This window comes from Harmonia axyridis, chromosome 6 (genome assembly GCF_914767665.1).
Source record: "Harmonia axyridis chromosome 6, icHarAxyr1.1, whole genome shotgun sequence".
Taxonomy (NCBI): domain Eukaryota; kingdom Metazoa; phylum Arthropoda; class Insecta; order Coleoptera; family Coccinellidae; genus Harmonia; species Harmonia axyridis.
In genome coordinates this window covers 30,469,983-30,489,814 of record NC_059506.1, presented here as the reverse complement: position 1 = coordinate 30,489,814, position 19,832 = coordinate 30,469,983, and the positions used below count along the sequence as shown (strand labels likewise).

The following is a 19,832-nucleotide window of genomic DNA, read 5'->3' as shown; positions in this document are numbered from 1 at the left end:
GGATGAGTATCTCAAAACACATTGTACAAAAATAAATTAACAGACAACCAAAATTTTGGGATGAACGACCTCATAGCCCAACCAAGTTGTCCATGGCCAAACATCGTGTAGGGAAGTCGAGACTTTGCTCTTTTTCATTAGTGGATTCCTGAATTGTTTCCGCCTTGCCTCTTACGCTTCTCTTTAAAACGTCAGCCGGCATCGAGAGGTGTTATGAATATTCAAAAAAGTGTTTTCCGAAAGTCAGCTCGTAAATTTGAATATTCATATCGCAATTTGGCGTTATATTTATTCTGAGCGCGATACTTGCGAATTTGTTGCTAGGATTCTACAGATGATGCTGAATCAGTAGGGGGAGGAATAATAATATAACAATAATCTAGGAGTAATGAAACGCTCAAAGATATTATTTATAACTTGTTATGGGGAAATTTACTAGGTTTCCTTAGCACTTCGACAGTCCAATAACAAAGCCTAACAATCTTCTATAATGTTTTTTTTGAAGGGTTACCTTGTACAGCAAAACTTAAGTCTATTGTACTCCCCCATCAGAGCTGTTCTTGCCCATACACAATCTAAAGCCACCTTCAAGTTCCAGATTTCTGATGGATTCCAGTATTTGGGACAACATCAAGGTTACATCCTAGCTGTTGAAGGTTTCTTGTCCAAAGCATTATTTGCGTTAAAGGAGTTTTTTCCTCCTCATTCTCCCTATACCTTTTAGGTGATTTCTAAGGTGCAGTGTCCTGTAAGGAAGTCTGTGAGGTGGTGTTGCATGTTCGTACTAAGATCCAGATACTTTTTGGATCATTCAAAATTTATAAGTCGAAGGAAATTCTTGGAGTCATCTATCCCTGGAATATTCCGCCACAGTAGTTTCCTTGAGGTTTCCTTCTTCTATTCTTCCAATGTTTCGTCTTTTTTTTTGCCTTAGGAAGGCATCTTTGTTTCCTTTGAAGTCCGATGGACCAGGTACTAGGAATTCACGGCTTGACTTCATTTTCAAGCTACTTGGCTTGAGCTTGACTTGAAATCAAGTCAAGCTCAAGCCAAGTAGCTTGTAGGGGTCTTTTAATCTCAAGTCAAGTTTTATTTATCAAATACTTGAATCATATCAAACTACTTGAATTTCAGTAGTTTTTTTGTGTAGTGTCACATCAAATAGAGAATAATGAAATGAGAAAAAACCTTGCCGAAAAAAACTTCTATTTATTAAACTTATTGTATAAAAGAAGCGTAAATATCATTTTTTTAATAGAAACATAAATTAAGTTACTATAAATTAAACAAAATAAAAAATAATAATAAAATGAAGTTTTTTAATATTGAGAAACCTTCAAGCTTTGTTCGATTCCATAGTTTTCCATCCAGGATCTAAGGCACATGAGGCTTCTTATAGATTTGTCGCCTAACCTATTGCGAGTTTTCGTAACTGTAAGAGCAGCTCTCGAAAATTGTGTTTCAACAGAAGCTGAAGTTGCAGGCGTTGATAAAAAATCCTTGGCCATTTCGGCCAAGTTTGGAAAGATATTTCTGAAACTATCAAAATCTACCAATAAACTTCATAGAAATGTGAGAAAACTGCTAATAAAGTCACACAGGCGAATGCTTCAGTCTCTCAGCGCTCGAGGAATCTTCTTATTTAGTCTAAGCGCGCACAAAATTGCAGAAATATATGCCGTGCGACGCATGTATATAAAGCTCAAGTAATATCACGTAGCTTGATATCAAGTCAAGCAATAAATATCTAAAATCAAGTCAAGTCAAGCTCAAGTATGTAATTTTTTACGAGCTTGATTTTCAAGTTAAGTAGTTGGTTGAATTGTCAATTGACTTGATGAATCTGTACTCTTAATCTACAGATATTTCCTTGTGAAAAAGACACAGCTTTTTGACTGCCTTCTTCGACTTTCTTCCAAATAATCGTTCATGTTCTGAACGTGAAATAATCCGATCCAAAACCAAATTCCACTTGATCTTCTAGAACACAGTGTTCATCCCCGAATTCTCACAAGAGAGAATCACTACAACAACCCCCTTACGTAAGGACTTTATCGAGAGAGCAGCCGGCAAAGAAGATCGCTGCATTAAAAGCCATTTTATGTATTCACTATAAAGCGCTATATTTACTGGAAAGCAAGAGGTGATGCGAAGATCGGATGGATTTGGAGTGAAATTGGGGGACGGGAGGGTTTTGGGGTAGAGGAGGAGGGTTGACAGAGTCGGCGCAGAGTCGTAATGAACAGGGTTTCGGGATTTCGAGTTCGTCCTTCTCCCAGAATAAATCAATTCAAATTATATAAGAAGATATGCCTAACTTTTTTAAAACCGTGGGGGGAACACCTCCAAGAGCTCGGATTTGGGTACATACTCACGCCAAGCGGGTTTGGGAGGCGGTTGGGAGGGGTGTTATTGATTCAGGGGTGGGAGTTCAGATGAAGCACCGCGGCTGTAGAGTCGTTTTGAAATTCTAAACGATCGGAGGTTTACAGCTGGAAGATGCTTTTTGATGCAATGAGGATTTTATATGGTTCTTTAAATGAGATGGGATTCTCGGAGCGAAAATGATGACGCACACTTTATTAGAGAAAGTTGCCTCTTGTCAAATCGGCTGAATTATTGATATATTATAGTTAAGATGCATGAAAACCTGGTGTGTCTACGTTTACCTGTAGAACTTTAAAACAAAACCAGAGATTTTTCAGATTTATACCTACTTGATTTAGAGGGATCGCGTCTGTTTCAGATGGCGCATACATCGTCTATATTTGACATTTCTCTCGATTCTCGGCTCTCGTGACCTTTGAGTATAGAACAATGATATTTTATATTCTATGCTCTTAACAATCTTCTATACTCCGTCATTATATTCCATTCATTCCATTAAAAATTCGATAGGAAGTGAATTGTAATCTATTGTGAAAGTTTGTAAAGTCTAAAATCAGTAGTGTGATGTGTGTAGTGTGTGATGTAGATGTAAGGTGTAGGTGGTAGATTTTTACTTCAATATATAGTTTTTACTTCCTGCTCTGTCTTTATTTTTAAGAATGAGCCAAAAATTCTGAAAATCATAATTTGAAAAATGATTAGATTCACTCGGTCTTTAAGTGATGGGAATTAAACTGTCACTTATAAAGGTAAATATGGAGATAGGTACATGTTGTATGCGAGGGATCCTGAGAATTCCAGCGATAAATGGTTTACAGGAAGTTATTAAAAAGTGGCGAGTTGTTAACTTCCACTTATTCGTTCAATAATATCCCAATTTTATCGAGCCTATTTATTTCTAGAGTTTCGAGGAATGTTAAGCAATAAATTTTATTTTCGGTACGTAGAATTTCAAATGTTCTGATTCCGATAAGTGATTAAAATATGTATAGCATTACTCTTGTTGTTATGAAATTTTTTTAGATGTTCATGGATCCTAATCTGAGAAAATTAGATTTTTGTCCAATATATTATACTTTGTGGAAATCATTATGAGTTGATTCTTATATCAGGCATTCATTATTTTTTGATACAGTACCCCCGTTCTTTTTTATGAATTTACAGAGTTGTGAATTCATTTGAAGAATGTTCTTAAAATATAATCTTAAAATTATTCATTCTAGTGATTGCCAAGGCTCCTAAGGATGTCGTCGGTTTCGTTAACCGTACCGACGGTCTCCCTGGGTTTGTATGAATAGGTGGGGATAAGAACAAAATATCAAATTGATCGCAGTTTCCAGAAGGCTAACAGAGTCAGTGAATAATAATAATAATAAATTATCACGCAGGTAGGAAGTCACATATCTCCTATATCAAGTGCTTTCATAAGAATAATATTACGATTCCATTCGATGTATGTGTTCTCTCGCTTAATAAAGCATATTAAACAAGTTACAATTATTCTCGTATCTTCCTTCGTCCACAATCAAGATTCATTATACTGAATGAACGCATGGCGCATCCGCCATTTCGCAACTTAATTTTTTTACTTTCCATATTCTCGCTAAGGTGGGTAACCCATTGAAACCACAATTAGCCTATAACTTGCAACAACGTTCCCACTATCAACTAATGAAAACATTCCGAAAATCAGTCGAGTAGTTCCAGAAATAAGTTGGGACAAACAAACAGACCCTCCAAGAAATCCGCCCATCTTCGACATATCGCCATCAAAACGCCACAAACTTTCACCCATCTGATAATACAACCCGCGCATCCGCCATTTCGCAAACTTTATTTTCCTTTTTCGGGCTGAAACCGGTCACACATTGAAACCGCTATCAGCCTAAAACTTCCAACGAGGTCCCACTATCAACTAATGAAAACATTTCGAAAATCAGTCGAGTAGTTCCAGAGATAAGTTGGGACAAACACACAGACCCTCCAAGAAATCCACACCTCTTCAATATATCGCCATCAAAACGCCACCAACTTTTACCTGGCGACCTAACAACTTACCATTCCGCGTCCGTCTCAACCGCAAACTTGCTCAAAGCCTCAAAGACCGCACCAAACCCGCTAATTCAATTAGTACGGACCCAACCCTATCGATCCCGACGACACATCCGCGGGTCCACGGTCGGACGCGTCCAGAACGCGTTCAATTAAACCTACCGCATTCACGAAGAGGTCACGTGTCGCGGGGTTTCGATAAGAAACGGTCGCCGCCGCGTCACGGTTGACGGACGTCGAATGGCGGTGTCGATATGTGCCCTCTTTTTTTAGAATCGCGGGGCGTACCTGGTCGACCGTGAGTCTAGACGGGTGAAAAACCGTCTAGGGGTGTGTGCGGAAAGTTTGTTGGAAGTTGAGTCGAACTTCCGGGGAGTTTCGGCGATTTTGGTCACCGTTACTAAATAACGGGTGTAACTGTTACTGTTATTATGGATTGAGAGAAATAACGGTTATTTCTAATCAAGGAATGTTACTTCTTCTAGAAATTAATTTTAGGAGTGCGGAAAATTTTCCTATACGCGGTTTGTTTGACGTTGCTCCGATCTTTCGGCAGTTATGGTAACTGTTACGGAATGACAGGTGCAACTGTTATTTTTGTTATGTATTAACAGAAATATCTGTTATTTCCTCAGAGTAATGAACATAGATAGAGGAAGTATTTATGTCATTTTCAGTAAGCAAAATTTGTCCCCAAGATAAACTATCAAATTTGGCATGAAGCGCGCGGAAATGAAAACATATCAGTGGTACGATATTTCACTCAATTCGCGAGTTTCTCCACAAAGAACGCACTTCTTATGTTCCATAGTGAATCAACGTTTCATATTAACTCGAATCATATTTGAATAAAAACCTAAATATCTCAGAAATTCAGAAAATGAACTTCATGCGCGCCAAACGACGTGAAACAACCGATGACACTAGGAGAGCAAAAGTTGTCAAATCTTGGATTCAGCAGGTAGATACAGAAAATAATAAATATTCTGCTTGTTATAAATTCGACAATCAGAAAAATCATCGGATTCCAAATATTCAAATTTGCATAGTTAATCGGGAATCACTCAAATAAATATATTTCATTCAATATAATATACATTCATAACAATATGGTAAAATTGTGGTTTTGAAAATATATCACAATCCGAAAACGTGATTTAACCATGTTGGGGACATGAAGAAATTGCGCATTTTCCCTATATCAATGTTAATTACTCTATGTTTATTTCTAATCAGTGAATCCTGGTGATTAATTTGTCTGGAAACATTTCACGAACTATGGACGTATGCGAACTTTTTCACCCATTTCCGAAAGAGGAATCCTTAGCGCATCATCTCAGTGACAAAACCTCGAACATTGGAGAAATTCTCCCACGATATAGTCGCTGAATTACCATTTTTTTTAATTCGCATAAGCAAAATGCGAGATCAGCTACTACTTCTGAGATACCTTGTAGTTTTATTTTATTTGAAATATTTGTATAGTAGTATATCAGTTGTCAGCTAAGTTTGCGTTATCAGTAAACCGGAAGTTAAGATAACCAGTCGCTGTTTCTGTTATTTTACCAGATTTTGTTAGGCATTGTGACATTATCAAAAAAAAGAGATGTATTTAAGGTGAAAGCATTCATAATTTGCTTTGCTGGTGAGAAGAAACTCTTTCCCATGAAAATCGAAGTTCATGCATCATGAACAATTAGCGAAATATTAAAATTCATATGTGGAGTTGAAATTGCATAATTTTTTGAAGAGAGAAAGGCATTTCGCTGAGTATTAGGAGACATTGAAACCACTAGCTACAAAACCACAGCTACAAAGATGAAAGAACATTTGGAGAAACCTCAATGAAATGTCCTTTACTCCAATAAAAAATAAATAAAATAAATAAGCTTCATTTAGTATTGGCTATTGAAAAAAATATAAAAATACCCAATAGTAATTATAGATCACTATCGATGTTTTAAAGGATTAATTAAGTTGTAATATCGAGTATAGACAATTCGTCTGATTCAATCAAGAATAAACTTAGTTGTTCTTATTGTAAGGCAATTAAGGAATGTCAATAAATTAATGAGTTCAATTGAAAGGAATCAATCAATTGGACTTGTGAAGCACATCTAAGAATAATTTCGGATCAGACAGTAGTTGATATCATGAATAAACGGATTGCAAATAATTCAATGAAGTATATTAATTAACGTCAATTGAATCTTAGGAACTGTAAATCAAATGTCTGATGAACAATTTGAAGAGCGATCTAACGAAAATTCTTATGCTACACTAGATCCGTAGAAGATCTGGAATTACAAACTAGTTTGATTTATAACTCCTTTTTTTTCAATTGAAATAAAAGTCACACTGTTCTTTTGAATTTCCATTATCTCTCACATGGTGGCATTTTTTTTTGTGCATGCTTAAAGAAATGGTTAGATGCACCTATCCTCTCTTTCTTAGACAATTCAATATCAATTATGTCAATTTTGAAAACATCAGATACTTACAATGAGAAAACGAAAGAAATTCTCGAAATTTTGAGGCATATAATTATTATTAATCATTATTAGAAACGAAATTAATAACTTTTCCTCTTACAGACACCGAACGTTATAATTTCTTTGAACAATAATCTTCATTGTGGAATTCAATCATCAAGAATTGATGATATATGCAATGTACAAAGCACTGATATATTTATAAAATATTCGAGAAAAAAACCTAACAAAAATTATTACAAAAGAGGCAAAACTATAATCTTGTAAAGGAAATAACCGACCGCCGTACAATGCTGCCCTCTACTTATTGGCTTCGAAAAGAGAAAAAAGATTAAGTGAACGTACAACTTCGCACAACGTATAAAGTTTGGTCATGGCAGACCACTAGAGGGGAAATGAATGTGTACCAAAGTTTGACTGATACGCGGAAAGCCACATGGTTATAATCCCTCTCAATCTAAAACTTTTCTATAGACGTATTTGACTGGAAATTGTTCAAAAACCGTTGATTGCCCATAAAACACGGAGCTGAGAGACAACATCGACTTTCAAAACAAATTGAGAGTAGAATTTCAGCGCCTCATCATGGAACCAAAGTGAGTCTCCACTAATTTAGTCAAAGCTGAAGCGACTTCGATGTTAATTTGACAGATTATCCTGGAAGCGACGTACATCCACAATGGGGACTCGTCGACTGCGCGAGAAAAACAAGACACGAAGATTTAGGACCGTCATCCTCTTCAGCATCGCTGTCAGACGCCCTTATCGATTCTGGGAACGGTGAAAAACAGGAAAACTGCCAAATTTATACAATGGTTATTTATTTCCTCTCATTTCGGGGAATATTTCGATGATTTTTCAATAAAAGGCTACTCATGAAATAAAAAAATTCAACATCATACCATAATCATCACCTTATTTTGTTTTCACTAAATCGATTGTTGAGGTGGAGGTGTGGCAAGTCACACCGTCTTGTTGATACCACATATATTGCAGATTATGATCAACAAGATTAAAAAAAAATTAATTTATTATTGTTCTGTATCATAGAGTAAAAACATATATAGAAAAAATATACGCAATTTTTACATGTCCCCAACATGGTTAGATTACGTTGTCGGAATGTTATTTTTTTTTCAAATTCACAATTTTACTATATCGTTATGAATGTATATTATATTGAATGAAATATATTGATTTCAGTGATTCCCGATTAAATATGTAAATTTGAGTAAGTATTTGGAAACCGGGATTCTACCTAATTGTCGAATTTTTAATAAGCAGAATATTTATTATTTTCTGTATCTACCTGCTGAAATCCAAGGTTTGGCAACTTTTGCTCTCTTAGTGTCATCGGTTGTTTCACGTCACTTGTCTCGCTTGAAGTTTGTTTTCTGAATTTCTGATATATTAAGGTATTTATTTCAATATATTTTGTGTGAATATAAAACGTAAATTCACTATGGGACATAAGAAGTGCGTTCTTTGTGGAGAAACTAGCGAATTGTGTGAAATATCGTATCACTGATATGTTTTCATTTCCGCGCGCTGCATGTCAAATTTTATTTATGTTGGGGACAAAATTTGCTTACTCAAAATGACATATGCTCCCTCTATCTATGTTTATTACTCTGAGTTCTGTATCCTTCTGCATTGATTGTTACTCTTCGACAATTTTCTACAAAGAAATATGGTCCAATCAGCAGTGACTTCAGTGACTTCATCTGGATTTTATTTTTCATCATTTTCATCACTCTAAATTCTGAAATTCTGTTTGTTTTTATAGCCATATGTATAACCAAAAATGAATTATGTAGAATGAAATCTTTGTTTTTAATTCTCCATGTTGTTTGAAAGAGATTCAATTGTTTTGAAAGGCGTGGAACCGATAAATTTTCTCGATGGATTTTCTCTTACTGTTACCAAAACAATATACACTTGTGTGCGTTCACTTGTTTTTCGAAGTGATACTCTTGTATCGTGTAAAGAACATTCACAATCTAATCTGCTCACAGTACGACGAATATAGTAAGACGATTAACTGAATAATGTTCATGAATTATTTTAAAATGGCTCTCATTATTCACAAATGAGCACTGATTTCGATGAAACAATTCAATGATTTCTTAACATTGTTGGAATGTGTATTTTTCCATGATTATATAGCATAACCTACTGAACACAAATGACACAGTCATAATAATCATTCTAAATTGTAACATTCTTATCGAACATTCCGTTATATTCAGAAAGTACTATTGAAAAATGTATAATTCTAATACTATTGAAGCTAAGTCTTTGTGGTAAAAATATTGCATTTAGTAGAATCATGAAAATACATTTTCGTAAGTACTCAATTCCTACAGATATGAATTTTTCAAAATTTGAATACTCGATTATAAGAACCAATCTTTTTAACTAGATTTTATACGAACATCTCTCTCAGTTTTCAAGAAAAACTCTGAACGTCGCGTCGTAAGGTCGAATTTTTTCATCAAATTTCTCAGTTTCTATACTTTCCGAAACGCCCACTGTGAAAATTTCAAAAGAGTTGAATTCTTACTTCCTAGAATAACCCCAAAGCTACATTATTCAAAAAAACAAACCAAAAACCGCAGGGAATTCGCTGGCGCGGGTATGACGCTCAATTCCCCCGTTTCGTCAATAATTGGCGATCATCTTCAGGTCTCCCGATGGGAAGGGCAGCGATAAATTGGCGTGGATTCAATTTGGCGTATTCTGCACGGTGAGAAACGGTTGAAAACCGACGTTTCTCCTGCAATTTTTTTCAGGTCGTGCAGGGAAATCAATTTACTGGAATTGCGACCGCAGCTCATCTTGCAGGAGAATATTCCTGTGTGCTTGGCGTAGCCGAAGTAGGAAGATTGCATTATATTGTGGGTTCGTTCGAAAAAAAAATACCAAACAGAAAAGAATCTGAAAGAAACATAGACAGGGTAGATTGAATCAAATACCGTCAAATGGAAATTTGGTGTCGAAAATAAATTTTCACGAAAAATCAATAACAAGCCGGTGTTCTATTAATTCAGATGAGTAAGGTGATTGTCGATGAGATTTTTATGAAGAAGTTGCTATAATTTTTCCATGTTATGAATTTTTTATTCGTCAAAAATATTTCTTATCCCTTTTTTATGGAGAATTCAGATAGCGATGCTATCTACATTTCTATCTCTATTATCACCACAACTGAGTTCCAGTTGTATGTCATTATAGATGGCTCCACAAGTAAGAGCTGGAAATAGAGTAATAAACAGATAGAGGGAGTATACGGAATTTTTACATGTCCCCAACATGGTTAGATACGTTGTCGGATTGTGATATATTTTCAAATCCACAATTTCACAATATCGTTATGAATGTATATTATTTTGAATTAAATATATTTATTTCAGTGATTCGCGATTAAATATGCTAATTTGAATATTTGGAATCCGATATCTTCTCTAATTATCGAATTTATAATAAGCAAAATATTCATTATTTTCTGTATCTACCTGCTGAAATCTAAGATTTGGCAAATTTTGCTCTCCTAGTGTCATCGGTTGTTTCACATCGTTTGGCGCGCTTGAAGTTTGTTTTCTGAATTTCTGATATATTTAGGTATTTATTTCAATATATTTTGAGTTAATATGAAACGTTGATGCACTATGGAACATAAGAAGTGAGTTCTTTGTGGAGAAACTCGCGAATTGAGTGAAATATCGTATCACTGATATGTTTTCATTTCCGCGTGCTTCCTGTCAAATTTGATAGTTCATGTTGGGGACAAAATTCGCTTACTGAAAATGACATATGCTCCCTCTATCTATATTTATCACTCTGAGGTCGTGGATAAATAAATAAAACCACCCCATGTAGCCTAAAATCTTCATTAAACAACTAAAAAAAAATCAACTGACGTCATTCGTGCAGTCGATCACTCTTCTCATTTAAATCGAAATGATATGGCATCGACAGATTAAACAAGGATTCAGTGTCAGCATCTTGTGTAAAAATGAGAGCCAATGACCCATGCACCGAGTTTGTTGACGTCAATTATTTTATTTCCATTTAACTTGCCGATGTTGACCGTTTTCTAATTGAAAGATTCGATTAAGGCTCGTAAAAACACGGTATAAAAAGATTGGGAATTTTTTCACGGGCGAATATAAATAGAATCGAAATCGATTTGCAACTCGTTTCGTTGTCTATGAATGAATATATCTGTGAAGGCTGTTTCGAATTGTCATTATGGATTGCGTGGCTACTGAATAATTAGATTCATATTTACCTGCAAGCTTTTTTCAAGTCGTTTCGGTAATGGTTTATTTCTGAAGTGTAATTTGGGAAAGTAAACATCAACAAACGGAGTTTTTATTTGACGTCATCGATGACGATCATCATATTGGTTATTTTCCTTTACGTCGAGTGGACAATGTCAAGGAATCAAAATTGAAAAGTTTTATTTTGTGAAGAATGGGCATCGAGCAATCGTCGAGATGCTAGTGATCGACCGTCTTAGTTCTTGTCTTAATTGAACTTTAAAAAAACTGCAACACCCAGAAGGAGCTGTTTGAATTTTAATTTTTTTTTTGGTAAAACATAGATAGTATAGCAAGGAGTAAATGATTGAATTTGGAGAAAAAAATCATGAAGGTTTTTTCATGTAAACAATTTTTTTTACTAAAATATTGTAGTCGTTTTTTGCAAGTTTTTTAAATTTTACAACAAACCAGCAGTTCGAGGAAATCCAAAATCGATGTTTAGTTGTTGGTTAAATGACCAGAGCACTTGTACGCGGAATTTATCGCCAGCTAAGTGTATTTGAAAGAGGTCGAATTATTGGCCTACGGGAGGCGGGGTTGTCATTTCCAGAAATCGCTAACCGTACGAACAGAAATCCAACTACTGTTATGAGATGTTGTCAAGCGTGGTTTGATAATGCCCAAAATCGAAGAAGAGTAGGCACCGGCAGTCGAAGGGGCACAAATGAAGTTCAAGATCAACGTCTAAGACTTATGGCCATTAGAGACCGATTTGCGACAACTCTATCTTTGGCTGATGAGTTGTTAGAAGAACAAGGCCATCCTGTAACTGTCCGAACGGTTTACCGCCGGATAAGGTATTTTGGACTGCAGCATTATCGACCCCATCTTATGGGTCACCTCTGACGGTTGAGCAACGCCGGCAACGATTACAGTGGTGCAGAGAATGTCAACATTGGAATGTGGAATGGCATCAGGTCTTCTTTCCTGATGAATCTCGATTCTCCTTGGGTGCACAAGACCGAAGAAGGGTTAGACGACGTCGGGGAGAAAGACGTGAACCTCAGTTTGATGTTGAGCGTCATGTACACCGGACAGTAGGCGTTACGTTATGGGGTGATATTGCACATGCAAGTAGATCACCTTTAGTCTTTAGTCGAGGTTACATGACAACGCTGCGTTTCCTTCAAGAAGTAATGGAGCCATATGTTCTCCCTTGCCTCAAAAGTCTCGAGAATCCAATATTTCAGCAAGATGATGCCCGACCTCTTGTTGCCAGAGTTAGTTCAAACTATTTCGAAGCGACCTATGTGCATCTTTTGCCATGACCGCCCAGATCCCCCGATCTTTCGCCCATAGAGCATGTTTGGGACATCTTGGGTAGAAGGCTTGAAAATTTACCTCAGCCCTCACAAAGGCTCTGAGACAGGAATTACAGGTAGCTTGGGATAGTAGTCCTCAAGAGGAAATAGACCATCTTATTGCATCAGTGCCGAGACCTTTTGGGGAGTGTATAAATAATTGCGGTGGCCAATCACATTATTAACAAATTTATCACAAAAAATTGTAAAACCTTCGTTTTTTTCTCCAAATTTCAATAATTCACTCCTACTATACTATCTATGTTTTACGAAAAAAAGTTTAAAATTTAAACAGCTCCTTCTAGGTGTTTTATTGTCAGTTAGCATATTTATGTCAAATTCGGTGTAATATCGTTGAAGTGTGTATCGTTCCCTTTTTAGTAATGATGTAGTTTTACCTGTCGAATGTCCAAAGTAGACAGCTCCAAAAGTGACAGCTGATCAGATAGCAAGCTATTCAAAATGAAACATGTTTCTGAAAAACCCTTCACAAATAACGAAGTCTCTGTTCGGGGGACAAGCGCTTCAGTATCAACTCTAATTAACGATTTAGTAAACAAGAGTTGGTTTGTTGAAAGAGTCAATTAATTACTATAGGTATGTTGTTACATGCAGGAATACATTTTTTTGTCTGCCATTAATTAGATACAAGAACAATATTCATTGTTGGCGTACAATTGGAACCAATTAATGAATAATGAATTCGATTGGATACGAAACGTGACGTTATTCAAGTCATAATCGCATATTTCACAAAGGAGGCTACGTGAAAATCCACATTGTCGACAACGAAAAACATCTACTAATTAAATTTACATAATGCCCCATTCAACGTTAATTGAATTGAAAATTTAATAATTATTCGAATCTAAATATTGTGGATTGTAATAGAGACGTGAATAATTCGAAGAAAATAATTCACGAAAACACTGCAATGGAGAATAATAAAGTCGTAATATATGTTGATATGAAAGAGCACAATCGTATATCTTTTACGCTCCAACCGTCATAGGGGATTTTGTTTATATGTAAATGAGGCCTTAGGCTTTATTGTTATCCATTACGAAACTAACATATAGCAACATCCATAACATACGTAAAAGCCACATAAAAACGGTGATAAACGATAATTCTGGTTTATTATAAGTGCCCTGAAATTTTTTACAGTTCGGCTACGTTTGAATGTCGAATATGAAAAATGAGGAGAGTTGTTGCGTGCTTTTGCGAACTTGTTTCACTTGATTTCTTCACGAAATTGCGTATGTAGATTTTTCTTTTGATATATAATTATAATTATTAGATTGAGTCAGTGAAAACTTGATGGAAATCCATTTGAATGAAAATCTAATATCAGTTATTCTTTTTCCACTAATATAAAGGGTTTTTTTGATTAGCTCGCTTTCGGACTACCTGTCATCTTTCGACATTTAACAAGTGAAAATTACGCCATTAATAAAAATCGAATGATACACGAAAAAATTTCTTGGCAGTGTTATTTTTCGAAGAGGTGATCACAATTGGCCACCGAGATCTTGTGATTTAATACCTTTCGATTTTTTTCTTCGGGCCATGTGAAAGCTAAGGTATCAGGACAATTGAAAAGTCTCCGGTCTGATGTACAGATGACGGTGCTAGTATTAAATCCATATAAATTTCAGTTAGTACCAACTTTCAAACGATACTTGTCAAAATTTGACAGCAGTCCGACCATTATTTTGTGAGATATTGCGTTGTGAGTGTAGCTACTATTGTTATTTGAAAGAAGATAGAGAAACAAAATTTCGTATGCTGATAAAATATTGCTTTTTGGAGGAGAAAAATACAGTTGAAGCAAAATCTTGGCTTGATGAAGAGTTTTCGGGGTCTGCACCAGGAAAATCAACCATCATTGATTGATATGCTAAGTTTAAACATGGTGAAATGAGCACCGAAGACGGCGAACGCAGTGGACGCCCAAAAGAGGCAGTCACCGACCAAAAAATCAAAAAAGTTCACAAAATAATTTTGGATGACCGTAAAGTGAAGTTGATCGAGATAGCAGACATTGTGAAGATATCATCTGAATCATATCATGAATCATTCATATCATTCAAGAATATTTGTACATGAGAAGGCTGTGTGAAAATTGGTGCCATGCAAGCTCACAATCGATCAAAAGCAACAACGTGTTAATGATTCTGAGCAGTGTTTGAAGCTGTTAAGTGCAATAAACCTGAATTTTTGCGTCGATATGTGACGATGGATGAAACATGACTCGATTATTCCACTCCGGAGTCCAATCGACAATCAGCTGAGTGGATTACACACGATGAACCGAATCCAAAGCGAGAAAGAACACAACAGTCAGCTGGCAAAGTTATGGCATCAGTATTCTGGGATGCGCAAGGTTAATATTCATTGATTACCTCCAAAAGGGCCAGAACATCAACAGCGATTATTATATAGCGTTATTGGATCGTTTGAAAGATGAAATCGTTAAAAAACGGACCTATTTGAAGAAAAAAAGGTGCTGTTTCATCAAGACAATGCGCCGTGTCACAAATCTATGAAGAACTGCAAAATTGCATGAATTGGGCTTCGCATTGCTTCTGCATCCACCGTATTCACAAAATCTGGCCCCCAGCGACTTTTTCCTGTTCTCAGACCTCAAAAGAATGCTCGCTGGAAAGAAATTTAGCGCCAATGAAGGAGTAATCGCCGAAAGTGAGGCCTATCAAAAAGTTGGAAGATCGCTATAATCGCTGTATTGCCCTCGAAGACAACTATGTTGAATAATAAACTCGAATTTTGCCGAAAAAAATTGTTTTACTATGGTAGACCTGGGACTTTTCAATTGGCCTGTTAGGTGCCAAAGCTCCACAATGGATCCCAGACCTCTTGAACACAAATGACATAAGAAATGTCAACACATTACACAAAATCTTGCCAAAGTTTAACCATATTAAATTGTATCATTCTTATGGAAACTCTAAACGTGCTCATGGACTTTTACAAGTCTTCATTGACGTAAAGATAGGTGTTCGATTTCAACGCATTGTTATATTCAAATACGTTATATCAATTTCTAGACAACGCCAACGTGCTGAACTTCACGCTCACTAGAAATTCAGCCTTATTCATGAATAAAAACATATTTCATATTTGATTCATCGTTTCTTGGAACTTACGTCGTAGACAATGGATTGTTTATCTTGAAGATCTGGCGGTAACAAAAACGGACACATACTTGAACAGTATTAAACTGATCCACAAGAATTGAACGAATTGTTGCAAATTTATTATACTAACTGACAAAAAAACTGCAAAACCCAAAAGTAGCTGTTTGGATTTTATTTATTTTTTTGTAAGACATAGGTAGTATAACAAGGAGTAAATGATTGAATTTGGAGACAAAAATTGTGAAGGTTTTTCATGTAAACAATTTTTGTAACTTATATATTGTAGTCGTTTTGCAAGTTTTTTGAATTTTACAACAAACCAGCTGTTCGAGGAGATCCAAAGTCGATGTTTGGTGGTTGTTAAAATGCCTAGAGCACGTGTACGCGGCATTTATCTCCAGCTAAGTGAAGTTGAAAGAGGTAGAATTATTGGTCTACGGGAGGCAGGGTTGTCATTTCGAGAAATCGCTAACCGTACGAATAGAAATTCAACTAGTGTTATGAGATGTTGCCAAGCGTGGTTTGATAATGCCCAAAATCGAAGAATAGTTTGCACCGGTCGTCGAAGGGGCACAAATGAAGTTCAAGATCGACGTCTAAGACTTATGGCCATTAGAGACCGATTTGCGACAACTCGATCTTTGGCTGATGAGTGGTTAGGATAACAAGGCCATCCTGTAACTGTCCGAACGGTTTACCGCCGGATAAGGTATTTTGGACTGCAGCATTATCGACCCCATCTTGTGTTACCTCTGACGGTTGAGCATCGCCGGCAATAATTACAGTGGTGCAAAGAACGTCAACATTGGAATTTGGAATGGCATCAGGTCGTCTTTTTTGATGAATCTCGATTCTCCTTGGATGTACATGATGGCCGAAGAAGGGTTTGAAGACGTCGAGGAGAAAGACGTGAACCTCAGTTTGATGTTGAGCATCATGTACACCGGACAGTGGACGTTATGGTATGGGGTGCTATTGCACATGCAAGTAGGTCAGTTAGTATATGTCAAGGGAGTAGGCAATGAGAATTGATCAATGAAAAAGCTAGACTAAGGTGTAGAATATAATACATAAAAATTTTCCGATTGTGGATCGCTCTGGCGATTTGTAAACATTGTCTCAGAAAGTAACATGAAAAGTTATTTAAACTTCTTCCAAAATGATATAAATTTATTTCATTGAAAAACTAGCAAATATAGAAAGAAATCACTCGAAAATAAAACTGTCTTCATATTCAAAGGAAAATCACGTTGAATCGTATCTGTTACATATCAAATTTATCGCCTGAAAAATATCTCATCGAGTTTTTCACAAACCCTTCGAATGTCTGCGTATTCCACTCAAACACATGGCGGTTGTTAGGAAATTTCAACATTTAAACATGAGCTTGCGCTTCAATAAAACACTTTTCCCCGAAGTTGTTTCGTTCTCTGTTTTCCCTTCATTAAATTATGTGTTTGGTATTTTGCCAATACAAATACTCCCAGGTTTGATGGGCAATAAATCAGCATGTGAATAAAACTTCTCAGTTTCTATAACACGTGTTGAAAGCTGCAGGGAAAATGTACATTCACACTTTTCTACTGTCGTTCGTTCATACAAAAATTACAAAGTTGAAATTTGTTGATTTTACTTAAACGTTGACTATTTCCTGATTCATTAAAAAATGTGACAAATCATCAAAAAGAATATTAAAAAAGGTGCTATCTCTTGGCGTTTGAACCTGACTTTTTTTTGTATCATTTTGTGTTATATGTTATTTTCAATCCTGCTGTTCGAAATATTGTTTTCCTAATACATAATTTCAAAATTACAGATGCGTGTACAGTTGTAATAGAATTGAGATTTCGCATTCAGATTCGGAATAATGAATAGTTTGAAGCTTTTTGGAGAGGTTTCATGTTGATGGCCTCACCAAAACCAGACAAAATCCAAGAAGACAATGGGAAGGAAAAACCTCAATATTTCAGTATTTATTGTTGTAATTTTGCGTGTAGATGAAAAATTATAATTTCAAGCTTCGTGCAAAATTGCATGATGATTGCTTCATCAGAATCAAAGTTAATTCAAACAGGATATCATCGATTGAAATTATTAAAAACAAATTTATTAAGGAATTAGAAATAAATTAGTATTTTTTCTACTGATATATGAGGAAAGATGTCGATTTCATAAACAATCAGTAGGAACTTACCTAACGTTTGGTGAAAAATTTTGTCGAAATTCACTTCGTTCTTCTTCTCCAAATATTTGTGCATAACACTCCTCACACTGAAACAAAAAATTAAGTTCAATAAGATGCAAATAAAGAACAATTGTAATTTTCTAAAATAACATTAATAAATTAGGCGTACTATAAAAATTTCAGAAATCATAATCAGCTGAAAGCAAAATCCTACGGAGAAAAATATTCTAAAAAGATGCAAGAGTTTTCTCTATAATGAACCATAATAGACCTGTAACCTCAAATAACCCTACAACTAAAAGTCCAAAGGGGTCAAATCGCCAGAGCACAGCAACCTATCCATATAACCAAAGCAGGAGATGACACTTGCAGTAAAGAACCTACAGAAACTATTTAAGTTCAGTTTTCAAAAGTTGTTAAACATCTCCGTTACGGCTGCACAAAGTGGCAACAATGCATTGTACAACCAATCCTATGCAAAATATTATATGACATATCATGAACTCCGTGCTCTTTTGTCTCTATTCCTTGGGTCCTAATCTAACCACTCAAATTATAACAACCATTATTTGCATAATCAAACAGATTTGATATCCTTTTCTATCCTATGTAATCTGCAGCCGATGTTGCCATATTTTACAATGGAAACGAAAGCTTCAATTTTAATATCCACATATTTATTTTTCCTTTTTAGGTAATTAATTCTGTAAACAAAATGAAGGAGAGTTTCCCAAAATTCAAATATGAGTAATCTGACGTTCACAATTCGTGTTATTGAGGTATACCTATACAAGAGTGTTATTTCCAAGTATCGCTACGATACAAAGCGTACTATCATCGATGAAATGAACTCGGCGATAAGATGAACAAATATTTGAAGAAATTGTGGAAATTGATGCAGAGTACACATATTTTTAGTCATTTGTTGAGACCGCTAGGGATGGGAAAGAATACATCGCGGTATCGATTACGTCGACGAAAATCCACGCGTTTTCCGATGAATTTCGTACGTGGTTTTCGTGGAAAATACGGAGTTGGAAAATATAAAATATACAATGACGGCGAACTTAGTGTTACCACAATATTTTCGAAACTGTCATCTATGAATTGATTTGAGTAGTCGAAGGAAATGAATGATTCATGATTAAGATTAAATGAACAGGAGGATCTAAGTATAATATTCCAAATTGAGTTTTTCGAATCAGCAGGAATTTCTGTACAGCAGGAATTTCTGTACAGCAGGAATTTCTGCACAGCAGGAATTTCTGATAAGCAGGAAATTCGGAAAATGATTCCAAAGAGGCCTTCTTGTTTTCTTGGAATTAAGAGGCACCATTTTGGCAGTTGCGAAAATATTTTTGAACAATTGGATTTTCTTTAAAAACTAGTACTCTTGAAATTGTAAAGGAAATATTTCAAATGTGAATAGGCAGATGAACAGAATTACAATTCGTCAGTGTACTTTTTCAATTTCTCCATGGAAAGCTTCCGAAAACTGATAACAATTTATTCAAATGAAAAATAGAAAAAAACTATCGATATGAGGATGTACGGTTGCCATCCCTATATAAAAATGGATGTGTTAGGATGTGTTATTGAAACACATGCACACTTTAAAGATTTCCTTATCAGTATCTAAGATAAGTGGATGACGAATAGTTTGAAAAATGTCTCATAGCACCTTAACTGTTTTCAGAAGTTCACTGAAACCCACCTAATAAAACTAACAAAAGGATAAAATTTTCAATTCACTTTCTCCCTACTTCCTTATCCATAAATATAAAATGAACGAAAACGGTTTTATATTTTGACAAAAGTCTGTGATAAATTAATTTTAAATTATTATTATGCATCTAAACGCAAAATTTCATCATTGTCGAATTGGTAGTTTATAAATTATAAGGAAAACAAAATTTGAAACGACCATATTT

At 35.5% G+C, this 19,832-nt stretch overlaps 1 protein-coding gene across 2 annotated transcripts in view; it reads right to left on the bottom strand.

The window, feature by feature from the left end:
- LOC123681722 (G protein-coupled receptor kinase 1) overlaps window positions 1–19,832 on the bottom strand; it is a 134,886-nt gene that overhangs the window by 79,314 nt on the left and 35,740 nt on the right. For both annotated transcript variants that reach the window (XM_045619974.1, XM_045619975.1), the window contains exon 2: window positions 17,911–17,987. In XM_045619974.1, the coding sequence (XP_045475930.1) occupies window positions 17,911–17,987 (77 nt within the window). The remainder of the gene's footprint in view (window positions 1–17,910; window positions 17,988–19,832) is intronic.